At 40.7% G+C, this 20534-nt stretch overlaps 1 protein-coding gene across 3 annotated transcripts in view; it reads right to left on the reverse strand.

The window, feature by feature from the left end:
- LOC134318421 (AP2-associated protein kinase 1-like) overlaps positions 1 to 20534 on the reverse strand; it is a 35939-nt gene that overhangs the window by 4367 nt on the left and 11038 nt on the right. For 2 of the 3 annotated variants that reach the window (XM_062999338.1, XM_062999336.1), the window contains exons 2-14: positions 18738 to 18856; positions 17011 to 17119; positions 16772 to 16914; positions 16067 to 16188; positions 15897 to 15978; positions 14777 to 14909; positions 13807 to 13910; positions 12773 to 12852; positions 12515 to 12672; positions 9989 to 10161; positions 6805 to 6998; positions 5856 to 6052; positions 5692 to 5778 (exon numbers count right to left, since the gene is read on the reverse strand). In XM_062999338.1, the coding sequence (XP_062855408.1) occupies positions 5692 to 5778; positions 5856 to 6052; positions 6805 to 6998; positions 9989 to 10161; positions 12515 to 12672; positions 12773 to 12852; positions 13807 to 13910; positions 14777 to 14909; positions 15897 to 15978; positions 16067 to 16188; positions 16772 to 16914; positions 17011 to 17119; positions 18738 to 18856 (1701 nt within the window). The remainder of the gene's footprint in view (positions 1 to 5691; positions 5779 to 5855; positions 6053 to 6804; positions 6999 to 9988; positions 10162 to 12514; positions 12673 to 12772; positions 12853 to 13806; positions 13911 to 14776; positions 14910 to 15896; positions 15979 to 16066; positions 16189 to 16771; positions 16915 to 17010; positions 17120 to 18737; positions 18857 to 20534) is intronic. The other variant, XM_062999337.1, reaches the window with a different exon arrangement.

A 20534-nucleotide genomic window follows, 5' to 3' on the forward strand; every position in this document is an offset into this window, starting at 1 on the left:
AGAACAGATGTAAAAAGAAAAAAAAAAAGAAAAAAAATATTTTAAAGGGAAAAAGAAAAGGAAAATAAAATAGATAAATATTGAATATAGGTCCAAGAAAAAAAGAAAGAGCAATGACGATCAAATAAAAAAAAATAAAAAAATAAAAAGATAAAACATTAGGTAATAATTAAAAAAGACCAAAAAAGAAAGCAGATCAAAACAATCCAAAAGAAAATTAGAAGAGAATAAAAGAAGAGGAAGAAAAAGAAAATAAAAATAGAAGAAAAACATTAAAGTAAATGAAATAATAGAGAGGAAAGAAACAAGAACATTAAGAAAAATAGGTAGAATTTAAGAAATAAAAAAATACAATGATTAAAATTAAAATTAAATAAAAAAAATGAAAATACAACAAAAATAACAGAGAAAAAAAAGAAAAGAAAAAAGTATAAAAAGAGAAGAAATAAAAAAGCATAAAAATAAAGAAAAAAACAGAAAAGATGAAACAAAGAAGAAAAAAGTTGTTAGCAGTAGAAGAAAAATCTGAAAGTAATATTGAAGTGCTTTTCTCATGCCTTTAACAACAGCAATTCTCATTCCCAATATTTAAAATAGCATTGTGTTAATAAGCGTCATCATAATAAATAAGCAAAAACTCAGACGTGTTAAGAGACGAACTATCAACAGACACAACGTTATGACTGCTTCATCATCCACCGAGGTTCTATTTTAATAACATCTGGTGATAAAAGGCTCGTCTGACCGTAAACAAGCTACACAACTTGATTCATGTACACTGGTATAAAAGAAACAGTGCAGGACATCAAAGTGAAGAAACCAAAGTTAAAAGGGCATAACGATCCAGGACGTGCATCAAAGATGATCAGCTAGTTTTACACACCTGGTTACATTCATGACAGAACAGGTAGTTACTGGTTACACAAGAATCATCAGTTCAGGTTTAATGTCAAACACAGTCATGGATAATTTAGTATCTCCCACACAGACACGGGAGAACATGCAAACTCCACACAGAAAGGACCAGAACCGCTCCACCTGGGGATCGAACCCAGGACCTTCTTGCTGTGAGGCAACAGTGCTACCCACCGAGCCGCTGTTATCAGGCCGCTCCTATTAGTGGTGCAGTTAGCATGACATCCATGAAGATCAGGTACATGCGGGTCAGTAGAGTTTCACAACGGCTCACTTCAGACAGTAGTTGTTCCAGTGTGGGAGTGGGCAGGGCCACAGTAACTTTCAGTTCAAGGTCCACCAATTTCTCAAACTTTAGGTTTAATAGTGTGTGTACTTTTCTCTCTGCTTTTACACTGGCAGCAATTTATTTTTTAGTAAGGATTTTAACATCATGTTTTACACACTAATTACTGTTTTTTTATGTCAAACACAGTCATGGACGATTTTGTATCTCCAATTTACTTCACTTGCACGTCTTTGGACTGTGGGAGGAAACCGGAGCTCCCGGAGGAAACCCAGTTATGAGGAATCCCTCCAGCTCTCCTGCACCCGTATATACAAGCGGTATATACGCCGGAACTACCACCGGCAGAGCTGAGATTTGAACACTGGGAGACCTGGGAATTGAACCGAGGACCTTCTTGATGTGAGGCGACAGTGTTACCCACCGAGCCAACGTGCCACAACACTGACTTGTATTAACTGCTAGCTGCTTAGATGTCTCTAGCAGTGGGCACTCTTTACTGCATTTGCCCCCAATCCAGTTGTATCCAATTACCCAATCATATTTCTCCTCCACTGCTGCTGACCTCCACTCCTGACCAAAAAGGGCAGTAAATAACACACATACCCTCTGACACGTGTGCAGTAACAGATCGCTTCTTTTCACCAGCACAAGGCGAGTTCATATATCTGTATTGTGCTTTGAGAGTCACAATCAATCTCCATTATCACCCACCTCTGTGCAGGTGCCATAGGGGTTGTTATTGCAGCAGTTATAAGGAATCCTTCTGGCCTTTCCTCCCCCATATATACAAAGGTATAGGTGTCTGGACGGCCGAGTTTGAAATGCACTGGTGGAATAGCCTGTTTTACCACTGCACCACCCAAGCACTCAATACATAAGCAGCCCTCAGATGTCAAGTCATTGACCACAGTTTGGCAAGTGGATTAGTTTTATATAAAAATAGATATTATTATTTTTAGCCACATGTGGGACTTTCTATCTTTATGTTTTCATTGTGTTTTACTCCTTCACTCAAACAAAATAGGCTTTTATCAAAAACATGTCTGTGCTGGCCAAGAGTATTTTAAGTTTACAGTAAAAACATGCCTTCAGAATCAGAACGGCTGAGCATGATGCCAAGTACAGCTAAATGGCTAAATAAAGCCGTCTGGATCCCACACCAGCCCAAATAAACCGAGCACTGGAACAATAATTTTGTACTCCATGCATTCCAGTGAAAAATAAATACTAAGAAAACTTATCTAGTAGGTAAGTATTCACGAAAGCACTTTGTTTATTTAAAATAAATCTTGCTTTATACCATCCTTGGTACCTGCCCACGTCCTCTCTTTAAACTACTGACTGTTAGACTGCATCACTGCCAGAATAAACGCAGAGCCAAGGTTCCAAAGCACAGCCAAACAGACAAAGTAGTCTCTGTGTGGATTAATACAAGCTCAAAAAGAAAACACTGAGAAACTGGTGGACGCTTTCAAATAAAAAAGATCCTAAAACTACACCTCACAGTCCTGTCCATACTTACAAGACTGACCGGATTTTAGGGTGAGGGTTCAAGGTTCAGGAGGGGATGGTAATGGTCAGGGGCAGTCAGGACACAGAGCAGCAGATCGGTTGCTTTGTCCGTTTTGCTGGAGGTGAAAAAATGTTTACTCTTAAAACAATGGCATGTAAAAACACTTATTTCTGGTTTTCCGGACTCATTTTAGTCCAAACTTAGTGTTTGGTTCCATCTTGTCTTCTATATTATAATGATAGATAGAAAAACAATATAACCTATAAACAACCCTTTGAAAACATAGCGTTATTTAAAGCGTTATTAGGGTTGCACAGAAGATTGTATTGGGGACCCCATTGCTACCCACTTGATCATTGAGATGTCATGATCAACAGAATTTACATCATTAGATGGTACAAAACAAATGCAATAAAACGTAAGAGATACGTTCTACAATGCCAAGTAACAAACTGGCTCATTTTAGGTCTTCAGACTTCCAGTCCAAGCTTAATGTTTGGTTCCATCTTGTCTTCTACATTAATTCATGATAATGGTCCTGATAATACTTTCTTTCTTTCAATAAGAAAAAGACTGAATATTTAGGAGCTGATAGGTTTAAAATGATCTTTTAGATATACACTATATGGCCAAAAGTATTTGGACACCTGACCATCAAGCTTGTTGAACATCTTATTTTAAAAACAAATACTATTAAAATAGAGTGACCTCTATGTGATCATTTCAGCTATAACAGACACTTCTTTGGCAAGGCTTCTCACAAGACTTTGAAATACGTAGATGGGAATTTGCACCCATTTAGTTTTATGTACCTCATAAACTATGTACGAGAGCTGTGACACATTTCTATGAGTACCTGATGTAATAATGATCACCTGACACAAGCTCAATTCTCTACCATTTACATTCAGCTACAAAGGGTTTGCCTGAGCCTTAATCAGACAAAGCTTCATCTTTACTCCTGTGTGTGTATGAGTCACTAGATCCAGACCGATTCAGCTAAACCCCACAGTGAGGATTAAGCTATCACGTCCCTACCCTGTGGCATTCACACAGAACAAACGGAGTTCAACCACACCTTCTTACTGATCAAAAAAAGTTCAAGTGGTTTAATCTTTCACTACCACATAATAGTAGATCTTTCATTTAACCATCAATACATTTACTGGCTAAAAAACACAGATTTATGACTTCATTCTAAGATGCAAGGATCTCTTTGAAACTTACAGCATGCAAATGAGGTTAAAACAATTAGGGTTTTTTATTACACCCACTGTTCCATACACAATCAGTATAAATCTAAATAATCGTTTTCAATCAATAATCTGGTCTGTTAGCAAAAAAATCATGAACCAACAGGCCCTCAGCAACTCACCAGTATATTAAAACAAACATAAACTCATATAACAGGACAGAAATAATAATACTTTATATATAGCAATGTCATACATTTAAATAAAAGATTACAATGCTTTATGATGCTATTAAAATTGCCAATTAAGAAAGCCAATTTCAAAAATAGTGTTAAGATCGTTTGTCACTGTTTGACTGTCAGTGGATTTCATGAACTAACAAACATCTTAAGTCTACTCCTAAACAAAACCCGTTAGCTTATATAACATGCTTTGGTGTAATTGGTGTAACTGGACTAAATATTCTAACTGTGTATATAAAGTAAATTCATCATATCCACCTGGACAGGGCTCAATCTACTATGTAGGTTATGGATATATAATAATAATAATATTAATATTGATAATTATAATAATAATAAGCGGTAAGGGATCCAATGTTTGAATCTTGGTGCTGTTCCCTGGTGTGTTACTGCATTTCACACAGGGATTCCGCAGAAGTTGGACCCACTGTGACCCCGACCACCACAAAGCAGGGGTAAAAAAACATGACAGTGAAATAAAAAAAAAAATGAAATAAATAATTATAATAATAATAAACCCTACCACTGTAATTTTAAAAGCAAGCATCACAATGAAAATGGTAGTGGTAGCTCAGCAGTTATAGTACTGGACTAGTAATCATAAGTTTGCCAGTTCAAGCCCCACCATCACCAAGTTGCCACTGTGAGGCCTTTGAGCAAGGCCCCTAACCCCTATTGCTCAAATTGTATTCATTAATAATTGTAACTAGTAATTGCTGCAATGTTTAACTGTAAATGTAAATGCAAAATGATTCCTAGGTTCTTAAGCCAGTTTTTAGCCAGTTCAAGCCAAGACAGACAGGTCACTACATACTGTCATTGTGCTTTGTTAACATCAATATTTACAGAAAATATACCGATAATTGCACAGAATAATGAGACCGACTAATTCACAACATCTAAAAAAGCCCATTTAATTTCATGTAAAGGCCTTTTGAAATACTCCTCTCAAAAGCAAAAAGCCTCCAGGATCTGGAAGTCAACAGTTCACTAAACTACAGTCTCTGCTACCCGTTGTGCAAACAGAGAGGAGATGAGTGAGCACACTATTTCTACAGTCATACACGTCAGCTGTGACTTTCACACACGCACTGAAATTCTACTAACAAGGTGAATGTTTGACCCGGGTAATCATAAAGTGCCACAAAGCCACAGTCTTGCTGCATCAGTTTTTGAGCGTAAAACTGACACGCAGCAAAATTATATTTACTGGTCAGCATTACGCAACTCGGTGATAAAAAGTTGCAAATTATATTTCACAGCTTTCACCATCTGATTTTTAAACATGTCAGCAATGACTGCTAAAAAAACACTGTATAGAAAAGGTTAAAGTTTGGAATTATTATTTATACCAAAATATTGGTAATTCCCAATAGATTCCAACAGATTTTACAAAATTCTTCCCAAATGACAGATTACTTACTTACAATTACTACTTGAAAAATTGTTAAGCTAGTTTACAAATCTTAGAGACAAATAGGAAAAAGAAACTTCCTTTGGAAACATCAAAAAAGTGTAAGATAAAGGTGTTGGATTTACCTGAGCACTGGGGTAAGCCTTTGTTTGGGGCACTAGGTTGTAAACCTGAAATCAAATCCTCAGTAGAAGACTTTTCTGGTAGTTTTGCTAAGGACATAAACATAATTAAAAATCACCCACTTGCATTGATCAAATTCTAATTCCTATAAAGGCAATTGCTTTACCATCAAGTTTGGCGAAGTCCTTGTTGAGCAGCTCTTCTGCTGTCAGTTTGGAGAAGTTATCATCACCGAATGGGTTCCAAGAAGGCTGTGCAGCAGGATTCGGTTTAGGGGCAGAAGACTGGGTAGGGCCATCGCCTGTGGGGTACACGCTCTGTTGTGAGGAACGTGGAGAGCCGGATGGGGTTGTGCTGGCTGATCTGGAGAAGAAACATAATGAAATATATTAATTCCTTCCATTCAGTCATCTGTTTGTCCATTCATCTATTAATATATGAAGTAGAGGGAAAAATCAAAACATGGGACCAAACTTTCACTTATTTTGTTTAAAAATATAGTACACTTTCAAAATATTTGATCCAATTTTACATTTAATTTAGTTGACATCAATGTTTACAAAGTAAGGTATTGTAGGGGCTTGAAATCAAGCTCATGTTTTGCCAAATAATTATAAGATTAACTCCAGTGATTAACATTTAGGTGGCCAGATGGATAAAACAGTTTAAAGAATGGAAGGATATATGAACTAAATGTTATTTAAATAGATGGAAGTGATGAATGGATGATTGGTCAAATATAATGATGAATAAGTGCAGGATAGAGAGCTGGTTAAAAAAAATATTTAGACGGATGGTAGGATGCTTAGACAAATAATTGAAGGGGAGAATCAATGGTTGTCATGATGGCTTTATAAATGTCCAAAAATATATGGATGGATGGACAGATATTATTATTATTAATAATACTATAGATAGTCATATTAATGTATAGATATATGAAAGGGCTGGAGGGAGGAATGGGCAGATTAATGAGTAAATGAAGTGTTGAGAAATGTATATAAGAATGAAAGCACTTAGAGTTTAATGGATAGTTGATGCATGTCCAGACTGATAGATAAATGGGTCAATAGATTATTAAATAAATGAGAAACATTTGAATGGATGGAGCTCACTTGGACTTGTTGAGGCCAGCTTCGGCAGCAGCCGCCTGCAGTAACTGAGTGGACTTGCTGACAGGAACTCCAAATATGGCACTGTGTGTGACATCACTCAGAATGCGCCGATGCCCTCCTCGAGGGGCTGCCCTGGGAGACGAGGGTGGAGTAAGAGAGCCAACTTTATGGCCTGGGCGCCCACCTGCAGATTGCTTCAAAAGGAACAAACAGATACATTCATTTAGTAACAAAAGCTAATGAGCAGGTAACAGAAGGAGATGAAGAAAATGCACTGAAATGAAGAGGAAACATGTATTGAATTTGCCCAGAGAAAATATCTGGAAAGAACCAACACACCACTAAGACTGTTCCACTCAAACTAGAAATAAAGGTCATTGGTTAGTAACAGAGGATCAGTAAATACATAAAGAACTTCTGAAGATGATAGACATCTATAATTTCATTTATGCCCTAAATGGCAAGGAAGAAAAAGATGAGAACATGATTAGTTTTCAACAGGGATGTAACGATACACTCCACCCACGATGCGATGCACGATACTGGGTTCGCAATACGATTTTTCACGATTTTTAAACAAAATTAAATTAAAGACAAATGATGACAAAGTTTCCTTTTATTATTTCTCTTGAAAATAAAATAAAATACTGTACTATGCAGAACAATGCTGCACATTTCCCTTTTTGGGTAAAAAAAACTGAAATGAAAAGTTAAAACAAATCCCACATTAAATAAATCAATGAATAATACAAATGAAGAAAGTATTGTAACCACCCTGTTAACGATTACCCCCATTTGCTTCCCCTGTTATTGCTTAACAACAGCTGCTTATCTCTGTAGTCAAAACTCAAGTCTCCACTCCAGCACAATATAACAAAAGATTCAAAACACAAAACAGCCTATTACTAAACTTTAAGTAATATTAAAAATAAATCTAATTTCTTCCATAACACTATCCATACATAAATAAATTTGGCTGTAAATTTCCAAACCTGGCAACCCTGTAGTAACGTCAACCAGGCAAGGTGAATAGCACCAGTGCCCTCTGCTGTTTAAAGTATATCGATTCATTAAACATTTACATTTTCGGCATTTAGCCGACATGTTATTATAAATGTAAACCAATTTAAATCGTTACACGCGTGAATTGATTTTTAACTATCTTGTGGTGCATCGTTACATCCCTAGTTTTTAATGGATCGTAATAGCAGTTAACAGAAAGCACCCAGTACAGAAAGATTAAAGTTCATTTTTGATCTACAACGTCTGAAGCTTAGGGGTGACCACAACCCATAAGCTGAGGCAAAAATAAGTTGTTGTATGAAATCGTTCCACTTGAGTTGTAGACATATTTGGGCTTTGCCACTGCTAGCAACCATGCTAAAGAATTTCACTCATCATAACTTGCAAACTTAGCATTGCTATTTTTCTTTTTAAAAATTAAGATTTGCAGAACCTGGTTGCACAAGTGGACGATTCCATTGAAAGCTTTCAGAAAGATCTAAAAAATGAAACCACTCTGATCACTCCATACATCATTTCCACCAGAGATAAACCGCCACACATGAATTACCGTCTCCTCCAAGTTCATGTCAGAAGCTGGTGCCTCCTTTAGGACTGGAGGTGGAGGAGGGGAAGCTTTTATGGGCAGTGGGTTAGAAGCAGTGCGATTAGCAGCTGGATGGTGGGGTGTTGGTGGAAGAGGTGCCATGCTTTTACATTTTAAGGGTAAAGGTGGTGTAAGAGAAGCCTGCATGGCTGTAGGGTTGGGATTAACAAATTGTGCAGGAGGAGGTGGGGCCTTGGCTTTGGATCTGCCCTGCAGTGTGACAGGGGTTGGACTGTGTTGGGGGTTCTGAGTGGGTGGAGGAGGGGCTTTGGCTTTAGTTTTTGTCTGTGCCGATGTAGAAGTTGGTACAGGTGAGCTGGTGCTTTGACGACTGGGTGGGTGGAGATTCTGCGCTTGATGTAGTGGCTAAAATTAGTAGATAATGTCAAAAGGCAAGGTTAAAAAACAAATAATTAAAAATGAATTAATAATAACACATAATGGTCAGATCTTAAATTATGTGAGATAAAATTCCAATCAGCCCCACAGCACAGTCAGCAACATCCATGCTGGCAGAGAAGGAGTGCAGACTAGCACAGGCCTCTTTAACATGTGTAATGCAATTGGCTCTTGTTAACATCAGACAGAAAGTGGGTCTGTCCAAAAACCTAGTGATCGCTCTACATAGACGCATTTTACATCATTCTGTGCGCTCCTGAGAAGAAGGCTTAAATGCTTAGATGCCTTAAAATGCTTCTACTAAGGTGCCTTAATTCTGAGCAATAATCTGACTGAATAACAAAGGAGCATTCAATGCTTTCTTAGCGGTGAAGGCAATCCCAGCATTCAGTACGGCAGAACTTTTCTCACAAATTCTAACATGGCGGACAAATGTGGAGCAACCAACGAAGTTTTTTCAAATGTAAATAAATTCTCATTGATTTTAATTTGTATAAAGGTGCACAAGTGGAATATATTTGTAAATCCATCAGTGACAGTTTAACTGTTTTGCTACACGGCATGCTAGTGGTTTGTGCCATGTCAGCCCATTGGTTTAAATGGCCTGAGGCTAACTGTGTTAGCTTAGTAAGCGAAACTATGGTGATGTAATCGGCGTAATCACTGTTTAAGTAGTGCGTCTAAATAATCTGCCATTTTAATGTCTTATTAGAATTCTCTCTACTGAGGCAGCTGCCCAGGTAGGCAGTAGGCAGCAAGGCAGCTCACTAGGTTTTCGAACAGACACAGAGCCTCTGTTGCAGGATCAATTAAATAAATTTCAATCTTGGATTCTCTCCAGCAGACAAGGCTAGCTGTATCTGTGGCAAGCCTGACCAGTCCAGCGGCATGACTGAGACCTGGGTCTCAGCAATGATGTTCTGGGTCAAATTCTTGGGTCAAATGATCATCGCAGTACAGAAGTCACATTTTCACATTTAACTGTAGCTGTGTGTGATTTGAAACACAGCCAAAATGATAAATGTTATGGTTTTTCTAAGCACTTTAAGCTGGCCTTTGCTATGAAATGGCAGGAGGTCATGGGGGCATTTTTATCTTTGACATCTTTGAATTTAACCCAGTTCCAATGAATGTTACCAGACATTGTAAAAACTTTCTCTCACACCCACTGTTTACCTGTTGCTGAGGAGGGAAGAAAGTTGCAGCTTGCGACTGCACAAACAGCTGCCCCTGTTGGGGCGTGGCTTGAGAATTAGAGGGCGTGACCTGTAGCGCCGCACATGTGGCTTGCTGCTGAGCAACAGGAACAGGCTGCTGTATGTGAGGCTTCTGCTGCTGGATGTTCACATCTGTAAAACAACACAAAAATAAGAGCAACAATTCAAACGGACGCACTATATGGCCGAAAGTATTTGGACACCTGACCATGAGCTTGTTGGGCATCCCTATTTCAAAACAAATGGTATTAAAATAGAGTCTTTTCAGCTATAACAACAGTCTACTGAGAAGGCTTCTCACAAGACTTTGTGCCAACTCAGTCAAAGGAGCATTTGTATGGCTGGGCACTACGTTGGTCAAGAAAGCCTCAATTGATGTTCCAGTTCATTTTAAAGCTGTTTAGTGGTGCTGAGGTCAGGGCTATTGATAACATTGCAAAACATGATTTGTTGGTATTCCCAAGCCCCCAGATCCCTTAACCTGATACCTTTGTTATATTAAGAACAATTAAACCTGGGCACTCGAGTGGCACAGAAGTCTAATGCGCTAGTCCGTTTCTAATTACAGCTGTACTTTAAGCAGCTGGGCACCTACACAGACAAATCAAACTCTGACCTTACAAAAATTCATATTATTGTTTGTTTGTGTATTAGGATTTTAACATCATGTTTTACACTTTGGTTACATTCATGACAGGAACGGTAGTTACTCATTACACAAGATTCATCAGTTCACAAGATTATATCAAACACAGTCATGGACAATTTAGTGTCTCCAATTCACCTCACTTGCACGTCTTTGGACTGTGGGAGGAAACCCACGCAGACACGGGGAGAACATGCAAACTCCACCCAGAAAGGACCCGGACCGCCCCACCTGGGGATCGAACCCAGGACCTTCTTGCTGTGAGGTGACAGTGCTACCCACTTAGCCACCGTGCCGTCCAAAATTCATAATAAAACAGTAAGAATACTAATTGACTTCCTTCCCCCACAACATACTTGAGGTTTTAATGTATCATTAGTGATTAGTGAGAGGGGGTTTTACTGACTCTAGGCTTTTTAAACAAAGTCAAATGGCAGCTCAGCATGATTCTGGCAATCAAAGGCTTAACGGTTCTACATTATCATCAGCCAACAGTTAAAAAGGCCTCATTAGCCCACACATAAATCCCTCTATAAATATACAGCGATGAAACCACTGGGACGATTCGAGTCACGCAAAGTCAGCCAGAAATACATCTGGGATGACACTGCATGTGTAGTGCAGAAGTAAAGCAAAAAGAAAAGGAAGCTTTAGTCTGATCCAACTGTCTAAACACTCTGCTGAAAACTGGTTGTACTTATTAATGTAAAGTGAGTGCAAATGTCCTTGGACACACAGAGGAAAAGTGAATTTAAGTTTTATAGAATTTTCATGTGTTTATGTGAGATGTATGATAAATGTAACTGAAATTAACCCACTTCATTTCTGCTATAAATAGATCGTAATCTTGTTTCTGGTGTGTTTGGGCAGTTGGGCATAGAGCACTTGTAGCCTAGTGGTTAAGATACTGGACTAGTGAACAGAAGGTCACTGGTTCAAGCCCCACCACTGCCAGTTTGCTGCTGTTGAGCCCTTGAACAAGGCCCTTAACCCTCAATTGCCCTTAACTGTATACCGTCACACTAGTGTAAGTCGCTTTGGATAAAAGTGTCTGCTAAATGCCAAAAATGTAAATGTGTTTGGGTGCTTGTTTTGCGGCTGAAAGATTTAATGACAGTCATGTGCTGAAGGAAGCATGATCTAAATTAATTTACATCAAACTCAAAACATTTAAATCCCACACAGGCTTTTGTACATACATTAAATAATTTGGGTTACACATGACATGATATGAGTAGGTCTTAAGGCTGTAATGCCAGACGTTATGCTGTGAAGCTTCATCATAACAGTCAGGACAGGTTATCAGCCCACGTTATATTAAAAGCTGTCATGACAAACAATTTTTCATTTAATTTTTTAATCTTTTATTTATATATTTTCATTTTAGAGGTATTTTAAATTTCATTTTATCTACAAATGGCTTTTGAGTCCAGTTTTTGTTTGGTCATGACAGCTAGTACTGGTAAGATAACTGACACCAGACTAATCAGGCTGGGTGGGTTTGTTTTGGAACCCAACACTGGCAGGTGATAAGAAGCCGCCACAGATTAAAAACGTGTTGAAGGGGAGCGTGTGGTGATCCGGCTCTCCTTGATTAGATCGGGAGTTATGAAAGCAGCAGTGGATTCACAATGAGGAATTAGAAATAATTCAACTCAAATTTGTATCTCTCAGGTAATAGGGTGAGTCAGACTTGTCATCTTGCTTTCCCCAAAAATGGTGGGGAAAAGGGAATTATACATTTTTCTTCTGGAAATCTGGGACTTTTGAATTTTTTGGGTCTGACGTGTGTCTTACAAAACACATGGACTGCAAAAGCTATGCAAGGTAACTACTCACTCATAGGTTGTGCAGGCCCTACAGGGGCGTTTGCTCTCTTCCGTGGGGTTAGAGCCGGCTGTATGGACAGCATGCCTGCGATTGGCTGGCCAGCACCAGCTTTGGGTCGTTGACGTGGTGCTATAGATGTTTCCAGGGTCGGTATTGGATCGGTAAGTCTAAACCAAAAAAAAGAGATAAAGGAGTCATTGTTTAGATCATACATCACATGAAAAAGAAGAACCGAGTTCTGTATTACTGGTTTTGTGGTGTTCTTACCTGGCTTTACTCTGACTTTTCTTAGCAACCGCTTCACTCGCTTTTATTGGCTCAGGAAGCTTTGCAGGGATTAGTGAATTCTGTATTAACAAAAATAAAGGAGGCTATCACTACATCATGACCCAAAACAAGCAGATCTTGAGGACTAGTTACTCAGTAGGAAGCAGGATTGGATGATCAAACACAATAAACCTCACTGGCTTTCAATGCTAAACATTGTTTTTAATGGGTGGGTAGACAGATAGATGGATGGATGGATGAACAGATAGATGGATGGATGAATAGATACTTGGGGGAGGGGGGGGGTGCGAATCATTGGTGGCTGTGCTTGGCTCTCTGCATGTGATACTGCACTCTGTGAGACCACGCCCCTGCCAGGTAAAAAGTAGCGATCAGTGGCTGCCAGAGTGAACTGCTATCAATGCATGCCATTCATTAAGTGTTTTGAGAACTCTGAAAAGGTCCAACAATAATTCAACAATAGGTGAAATGCACAAAGACAAACAACTGCTCACACCACACACATTCAAAGTTACAAATGCCATTTCTGCCAGCACAGAGCCAGGGAGGTAAACATGTAAGGGTCAATGGGTGACAAAGTGTTTTGCTGACTGAAGCGTTCGCCACGTGCCGCAGTCAATGCCACTTTACAGCGTACCGGCCCTAATGTGTCGACTCAATGCACCTATTATACTATCAATACAACGGCAGGGGAGGGGTTAACGGAGGGCACTTGGCACTTTGGTAGTTGGCAGCAGAATCCTACTTCCTCTGACACTCCGAGGCAGCTCTCAGGATGTGCGTGGCATAAATAGAACAGGAAATGGGTTTGGGTGTTTGCTGTTTACTATCAGTGTTGCTCTTCTTAGCTCAGACACTAACGCTGGTTCACGCTCAGCAACCGTGCACACTGCAGGGCTTTAAAACTAGAAAAGTAGCATCAAGAACAAGTGGCATACTGGAAATTTGCTGCAGTCAAAGAAAAATCAGTGTTCAACCAAGTAAACAATGAGTAAACCAAGCATCACACTCACATGGACGTTCTGTACTGGGCAGTCTCTGCATGCCAGTTTGAACGCGAAATGGGACACCAGGTAAATATCTGGTCTTACGTCAGGATCCGGCTCCAGCATGTAACCTGTAGACAGGAGAGAGACGTTAAATCAAGTTTATTTATTTATTTTAAATTTTAACGTCATGTTTTACACACTCTGGTTACATTCATGACAGAACAGGTAATTACTGGTTACACAAGATTCATCAGTTCAAGTCTTTAATGTCAAACACAGTCACTGACAATTTCGTATCTCCAATTCTCCTCACTTGCACGTCTTTGGACTGTGGGAGGAAACCCACGCAGACACAGGGAGAACATGCAAACTCCACACAGAAAGGACCCAAAACTGGGAATCGAACCCAAGACCTTCTTGCTGTGAGACGACAGTGCTTGAGCCACGGTGCCGCTCACGTTAAATCAAGTAAGATAAGAACAAAAAGTTATCAGACTGAATGGAAAACGAATACACGAATCTCGAGTTCAGGCATTACAGTCACCCAAATAGGCCAACGAATCCTGTAATCATGTGTATGACCGGGCAGGTGTGCATCAGGATGCCCTGTATGAGCCACTTTGCAACATACAGAGGATGAAAGACCCACCCAGTACCAGATACAACAGTGGAATCCATTTCCTGGCAGGTCAGAGCTTTTAATAGCATATTAAACGGGTGGTCTTAATGTCTTGGAACATCAGTGGATCTAACTGACAGAAATCAAGCTCGGCTGGGTTTTGTTTGCTTGTTCATTAAATTGGGTGACTCAATAATAAAATAGCCAAGAAGGCAAATCTTTATTCCAAGTTTGGGTTGATTCGGGGGTTGGTGGTGTTTTATTTTTGTAGTCTTATAATGTAATTACTCATTGCATTAGAATTACAGTCAGAAAAAATCATTAGTCAGCATCATTGTTTGGAATTGTGACTAATTAGGGCAGAGTGAGACTTACGTATGAGACAGTGCATGTCATGAGAGTAGCGCGAGTTGTCCGGGATGGTGAAGCTGCCGTCACAGATGGCCACCTGACTCTCTCCGAACGGCAGCGTGAAATAACACAGTTTGTACAGCAAACAGCCGAGAGCCTGCAGGTAGCAAGACAGTCGAAAGATAACCAAGACTCGTCAGCACAAAGAAACAAAACAGACGTTTGACGTAAATGTGTGCAGTCAGTTTTGCTAAAACAACCAAATGTGGTTACATCAGATTTTTACATCTCAAATTTAGTGCATGAACTGAGTACATTTACATTTTCAGCATTTAGCAGACACCTTTATCTACAGCGACTTACAATTTAGGCTGTACAGGTGCCTGGGGCTACTAACCAGGGTCCTTGCACAGCATCATAGACCCCACCCACTTTCAGTCCGGTCTTCTCCCACACGGCAGACTTTGATGGCCAACTTTGTCTGCTGAAGGCACTGCCAATTATGCCTGCTAGTGGGCACCCAGCTGACCTGTAGCAGAGCTGATGTTTGAACTTGGGGAGTTCAGAACCCCACCTGGGCACCTGTTGATTATCTTGATGTGATTTGCAGTGACAAACCAATTTCGGTCACTGTTTGCATCTGTTCAGTCTTGGTTACCAATAATACAGCTGCTCGGCTGTGTTGACCACTAAAGGGGACAAGCAAGTAAACCTAAAGGTCTTGCTTAGGTGGCAACAGTGGCAACTTGGCATCGGTGGGACATAAACCAATGACATTTAGATTAGCAGTCCATTATCCCAATCAGAGGAAAGGTTACATCATATTGCAGGTTTTCAAGGGGTAAAATCAAACCCACGCCTCCATGTAGAGTCAGAACCCTCATTAAATAAGAAGTAAACTGTAAGTCTGGTGCCTTATACCACTCAGGAATCCTGACACAAACAACATCCTTTGAACTGTATTGATTTTAAGACGTTAAACTGCATTTATAAAGACTGCAAAACCAAACGGAACTCCCAAAGTGGAAGTTAGCCACGATGGTGGACCAAACACTTTCTGGTGTAACCAGACCTTTAAACCAAAGGCCCTGAGGGTGGGAGATGAACGTTCATGTTAATGTTTATTTCACCGCACTCTACTCACCCAGATATCTGCTTTGGTGCTGATGATTTTACCGCTGTAAAGATTGACCATCTCTGGAGCTCTGTATGACAGCGTGGTGTACCTGCACATAAACCCACAGATCACGTGACTCATCACCAGACGGACTGCAGACATCTCAACAAATAAGATCCGCCTTTTGAAAAGCCTACTTTTTGATTTCCTCCTCCACAGCCGCCGCGCCCTCCGCTTGAGGGTCCTGGAACCTGTTGGTGGCACTGCCGAAGTCGCACAAAACATAATGACCCCGGTCGTGGAGCAAGATGTTCTCCACCTGAAGAATGAAGGAAAAGAAGAAATTTAAATCGTGAATAGGTTTCAGCATACAAATTAGAGCAAAGCATGAAAGAAAGGTGAGATGATGAATAAAAAGTCTGGGAGAAGGAACATTTAAACTGAAGAATTTAGCAACCACACATGATCACACAAATAAACATTTCCTTACTCTAGAACAGAGGTCCCCAGCTTTTTTGCACTTTTTTTTATATGATTTCATATAAAATATAATTTCATGGACCGGTGGGGGCAAAATAGAATAAATATACTTCTTACAAATGCTTTTTTGCTGCAACGAGATGCTGCTTTCACCTGGGGGTGATATGAGACGATAAACACCAGTGTGTTGGAAATGGAAGCAGTGTTTTCATTGCTGATGTAGCAATTTCTATTTATTTATTCTTTCTGTGCAGCCCGGTAATAAATGACCCACAGACAGGTACCGGTTTGCAGCCTGGTGGTTGGGGACCACTGCTCTAGAACAAATAGACAAGAGTCCAAAACAGGGGTTTTCAAAAGTGACCAAACAAAGAAACAAAGTATGGATGGAAATATGAAGATGATGGTCGCAGCGCTCGTACTTTGAGGTCACGGTGGACGATAGCAGATTTGCGCTGGTGTAGTCGGGCCACGGCCTCACACGTGTCGCAGAAAATCTGCAGAACCTCTGATTCGCTAAAGCCAGTCTGCAACCTCTGGTTCATCAGATTCACCACCTGACCTCCTGCACACACACCACACAAATAAACACAAATATGATTAGCTCCAGGTTAACAAAAGCTTATTTCATTTTCATGTTTATGTTGGACGGTAGCGATACCTCGACAGAAGTCCATCAGTATCAGGACTTCCCAGACGTCTCCTGAAGCCACAGCTGTGATGCTCGAGTCCAGGTAGCCCACAATATTTTTGTTGCCCACCAGATCCTTCTGTAAACATGAAGACAAACACAGACGGGTCATGACGAGGTACCTGACAGCTGTTCCGCTCACACTGATGACCTTCGGTCGAGCCAGATGGGCTGCGGGCGGCCTTAAAGTGCAGAGTCAACAAGACGTGTCACTCGGTCTTTATTATTAGCAAGCTGCTAGACACTATAGAACAGCATTGACGGTGATGATGAAAGCTCTCCTGCTGCATCTCGACACGACCCCCCCTCGCTCTGGTATACAGCTTTCAAAATGTGTGGATGAGCAGGTACGGGTGCAAATGTGTACATTGCATTTTTCCCTCTTTCTCTCAATCTAGTCGTATCTAATTCCTCAGCCTTATCTCCTCTACTGCTGAACACCATGACCCTGATCAAGGGGGGCCGTACCTAACAGACACCCCCTCCGACACATATGCAGTAGCCAACTGCTTCTTTTCTCCAGAACAAGGCAGGACCACATATGATAAGTCACACACTGATCTCCATTATTCCCCATCTCTGTACAGGCACCATTGACTAGCCAGCAGAGGCAGCAGTTTCACCAGCGATGAGGAATCCTTTCAGCCCATCCACAATCATGTCTGTGTAGTGTGTAGGTGCCCGGCCGACTAATAGCAGAGCTGAGATTCGCACTCGAGAGCGGGAGATACTAGCAGTGGCGGGCTAATGCACCACCCGAGCACCAAAAGTGTACATACACTTGTAGTGGACATGTATGGGTGAACACTGTCCACAATCAAGCAAGTGTTCTGGCAAGTGAGAAGACGTGGCAGCATGAAATGTTTAAAAGCAAAAATCACTAAAATCTCAAGACTAAAATGTAAGAGGAAGAAGGTCACATGGGAAGTGAACCCAGTGTAGTGTAAATGAAGTGCAGCTGAGTCTAAAAGAAGGCTTCTCCATTACAGAGGACACCAAGTTTCCAGATGCAGTCCATTCAACAATAAACAACGACTGCTTTCTCTTATTTCTGACTAGCTCACCAGAGTCTATGAATACTTACTCTCGCTCGCTCTCTCTCTTTTTTATTTTCTCCCTTTCAGCCGCACTGATGAAGAGGCAGCATTTAATTTAGAAGGACTCAAAAGATGCTAGAATAAACTCAAGCTGCCTTCGTTTTCTTTTTATTAATTTTTTTGCCTAATTTTCCTCCCAATCTAGTCGCTTCCTCTACTGCTGCTGACCTCCACTCCTGCTTGAGGTGAGCCGTGATTTACATGCGCCCCCTCCGAGATGTGTCCAGTAAGCGAACACTTCTTTTGACCTGTGTGAAGCGGGTTCATATGGAGATCCGTATCATGCACATGATGATCTTTATTATCTCTATTGTCTCTGTGCAGATGCAATCAATCAGCCAGCAGATGTCATAACTGCAGCAGTTATTAGCATTCCCACATGCTGAGAAGTCAAAGCATTTATCGTGTGAGAGTCAGCTTAAGGTTTCAGCTATTCCTGATATAAAAGCTGGCGTATAAATCTAGTGAAGCAGCCATGATCTGCATGATTCAGTGATCTTGCCACAGCTACAAGCTATCCACCTTGCCCAAATCTCATTGTTTCTGGACAGACGCACTCCTTAATGTAACTCCTTCATGCGTTTGAGTGAAAGCTCGCACCATGATGTGAATCTCTCTCTTGCAGACTTGAAGATCATGCTCGTTGTTCACGTACATCCTCTTCAGAGCACAGCGGACACCCTGATGGGTGCGTACCAGGAACACAATGGCAAAACCACCTAGACACAGAGAGAGAGAGAGAAGCTTGAGTTTATATATCTCAGGAGAGTAACACAAGCATCAAAAATCCCTAAAGATCCTGTAAAACTCTGGTTTTCAAGCTTTTTTATTGGATGTGTCACCCATGATCAAAGCAAAACCCCCAAGTTCCATCTTAACAAGCGCAAATGCATTTAGGACTCTGAGAGGCACTGCGTTTTCAGTCTGGCCCAATATTAAAACCACTTGCTACATTTGCTGACAGGTTGAGTTCAGGTGAACTTGTGCCCAGAAAAGTCAGGAGCACTTTATGCATTAGTGGATGCAGAGATGAATGGTGTATATTGAGGACTGTTTGTTCAGGTATTTCTGAGCTCATGTGGTGATTTCTAGCAGAGAAGCCTAAAGTACAAAAACCCTACATGTCTTGGTTTTGTTTTGATTTAAATACAGATCAAATAGGTTTAACAGCATTCCACTTGCTGTCTCAACTTTTTGGTATTGAGGTTTGTACAGTAGTTTAAAACATAAATATATACAGTGTATCACAAAAGTGAGTACACCCCTCACATTTCTGCAGATATTTAAGTATATCTTTTCATGGGACAACACTGACAAAATGACACTTTGACACAATGAAAAGTAGTCTGTGTGCAGCTTATATAACAGTGTAAATTTATTCTTCCCTCAAAATAACTCAATATACAGCCATTAATGTCTAAACCACCGGCAACAAAAGTGAGTACACCCCTAAGAGACTACACCCCTAAATGTCCAAATTGAGCACTGCTTGTCATTTTCCCTCCAAAATGTCATGTGATTTGTTAGTGTTACTAGGTCTCAGGTGTGCATAGGGAGCAGGTGTGTTCAATTTAGTAGTACAGCTCTCACACTCTCTCATACTGGTCACTGAAAGTTCCAACATGGCACCTCATGGCAAAGAACTCTCTGAGGATCTTAAAAGACGAATTGTTGCGCTACATGAAGATGGCCAAGGCTACAAGAAGATTGCCAACACCCTGAAACTGAGCTGCAGCACAGTGGCCAAGATCATCCAGCGTTTTAAAAGAGCAGGGTCCACTCAGAACAGACCTCGCGTTGGTCGTCCAAAGAAGCTGAGTGCACGTGCTCAGTGTCACATCCAACTGCTGTCTTTGAAAGATAGGCGCAGGAGTGCTGTCAGCATTGCTGCAGAGATTGAAAAGGTGGGGGGTCAGCCTGTCAGTGCTCAGACCATACGCCGCACACTACATCAAATTGGTCTGCATGGCTGTCACCCCAGAAGGAAGCCTCTTCTGAAGTCTCTACACAAGAAAGCCCGCAAACAGTTTGCTGAAGACATGTCAACAAAGGACATGGATTACTGGAACCATGTCCTATGGTCTGATGAGACCAAGATTAATTTGTTTGGTTCAGATGGTCTCAAGCATGTGTGGCGGCAATCAGGTGAGGAGTACAAAGATAAGTGTGTCATGCCTACAGTCAAGCATGGTGGTGGGAATGCCATGGTCTGGGGCTGCATGAGTGCAGCAGGTGTTGGGGAGTTACATTTCATTGAGGGACACATGAACTCCAATATGTACTGTGAAATACTGAAGCAGAGCATGATCCCCTCCCTCCGGAAACTGGGTCGCAGGGCAGTGTTCCAGCATGATAATGACCCCAAACACACCTCTAAGACGACCACTGCTTTATTGA

This window comes from Trichomycterus rosablanca, chromosome 7 (assembly GCF_030014385.1).
Source record: "Trichomycterus rosablanca isolate fTriRos1 chromosome 7, fTriRos1.hap1, whole genome shotgun sequence".
Taxonomy (NCBI): domain Eukaryota; kingdom Metazoa; phylum Chordata; class Actinopteri; order Siluriformes; family Trichomycteridae; genus Trichomycterus; species Trichomycterus rosablanca.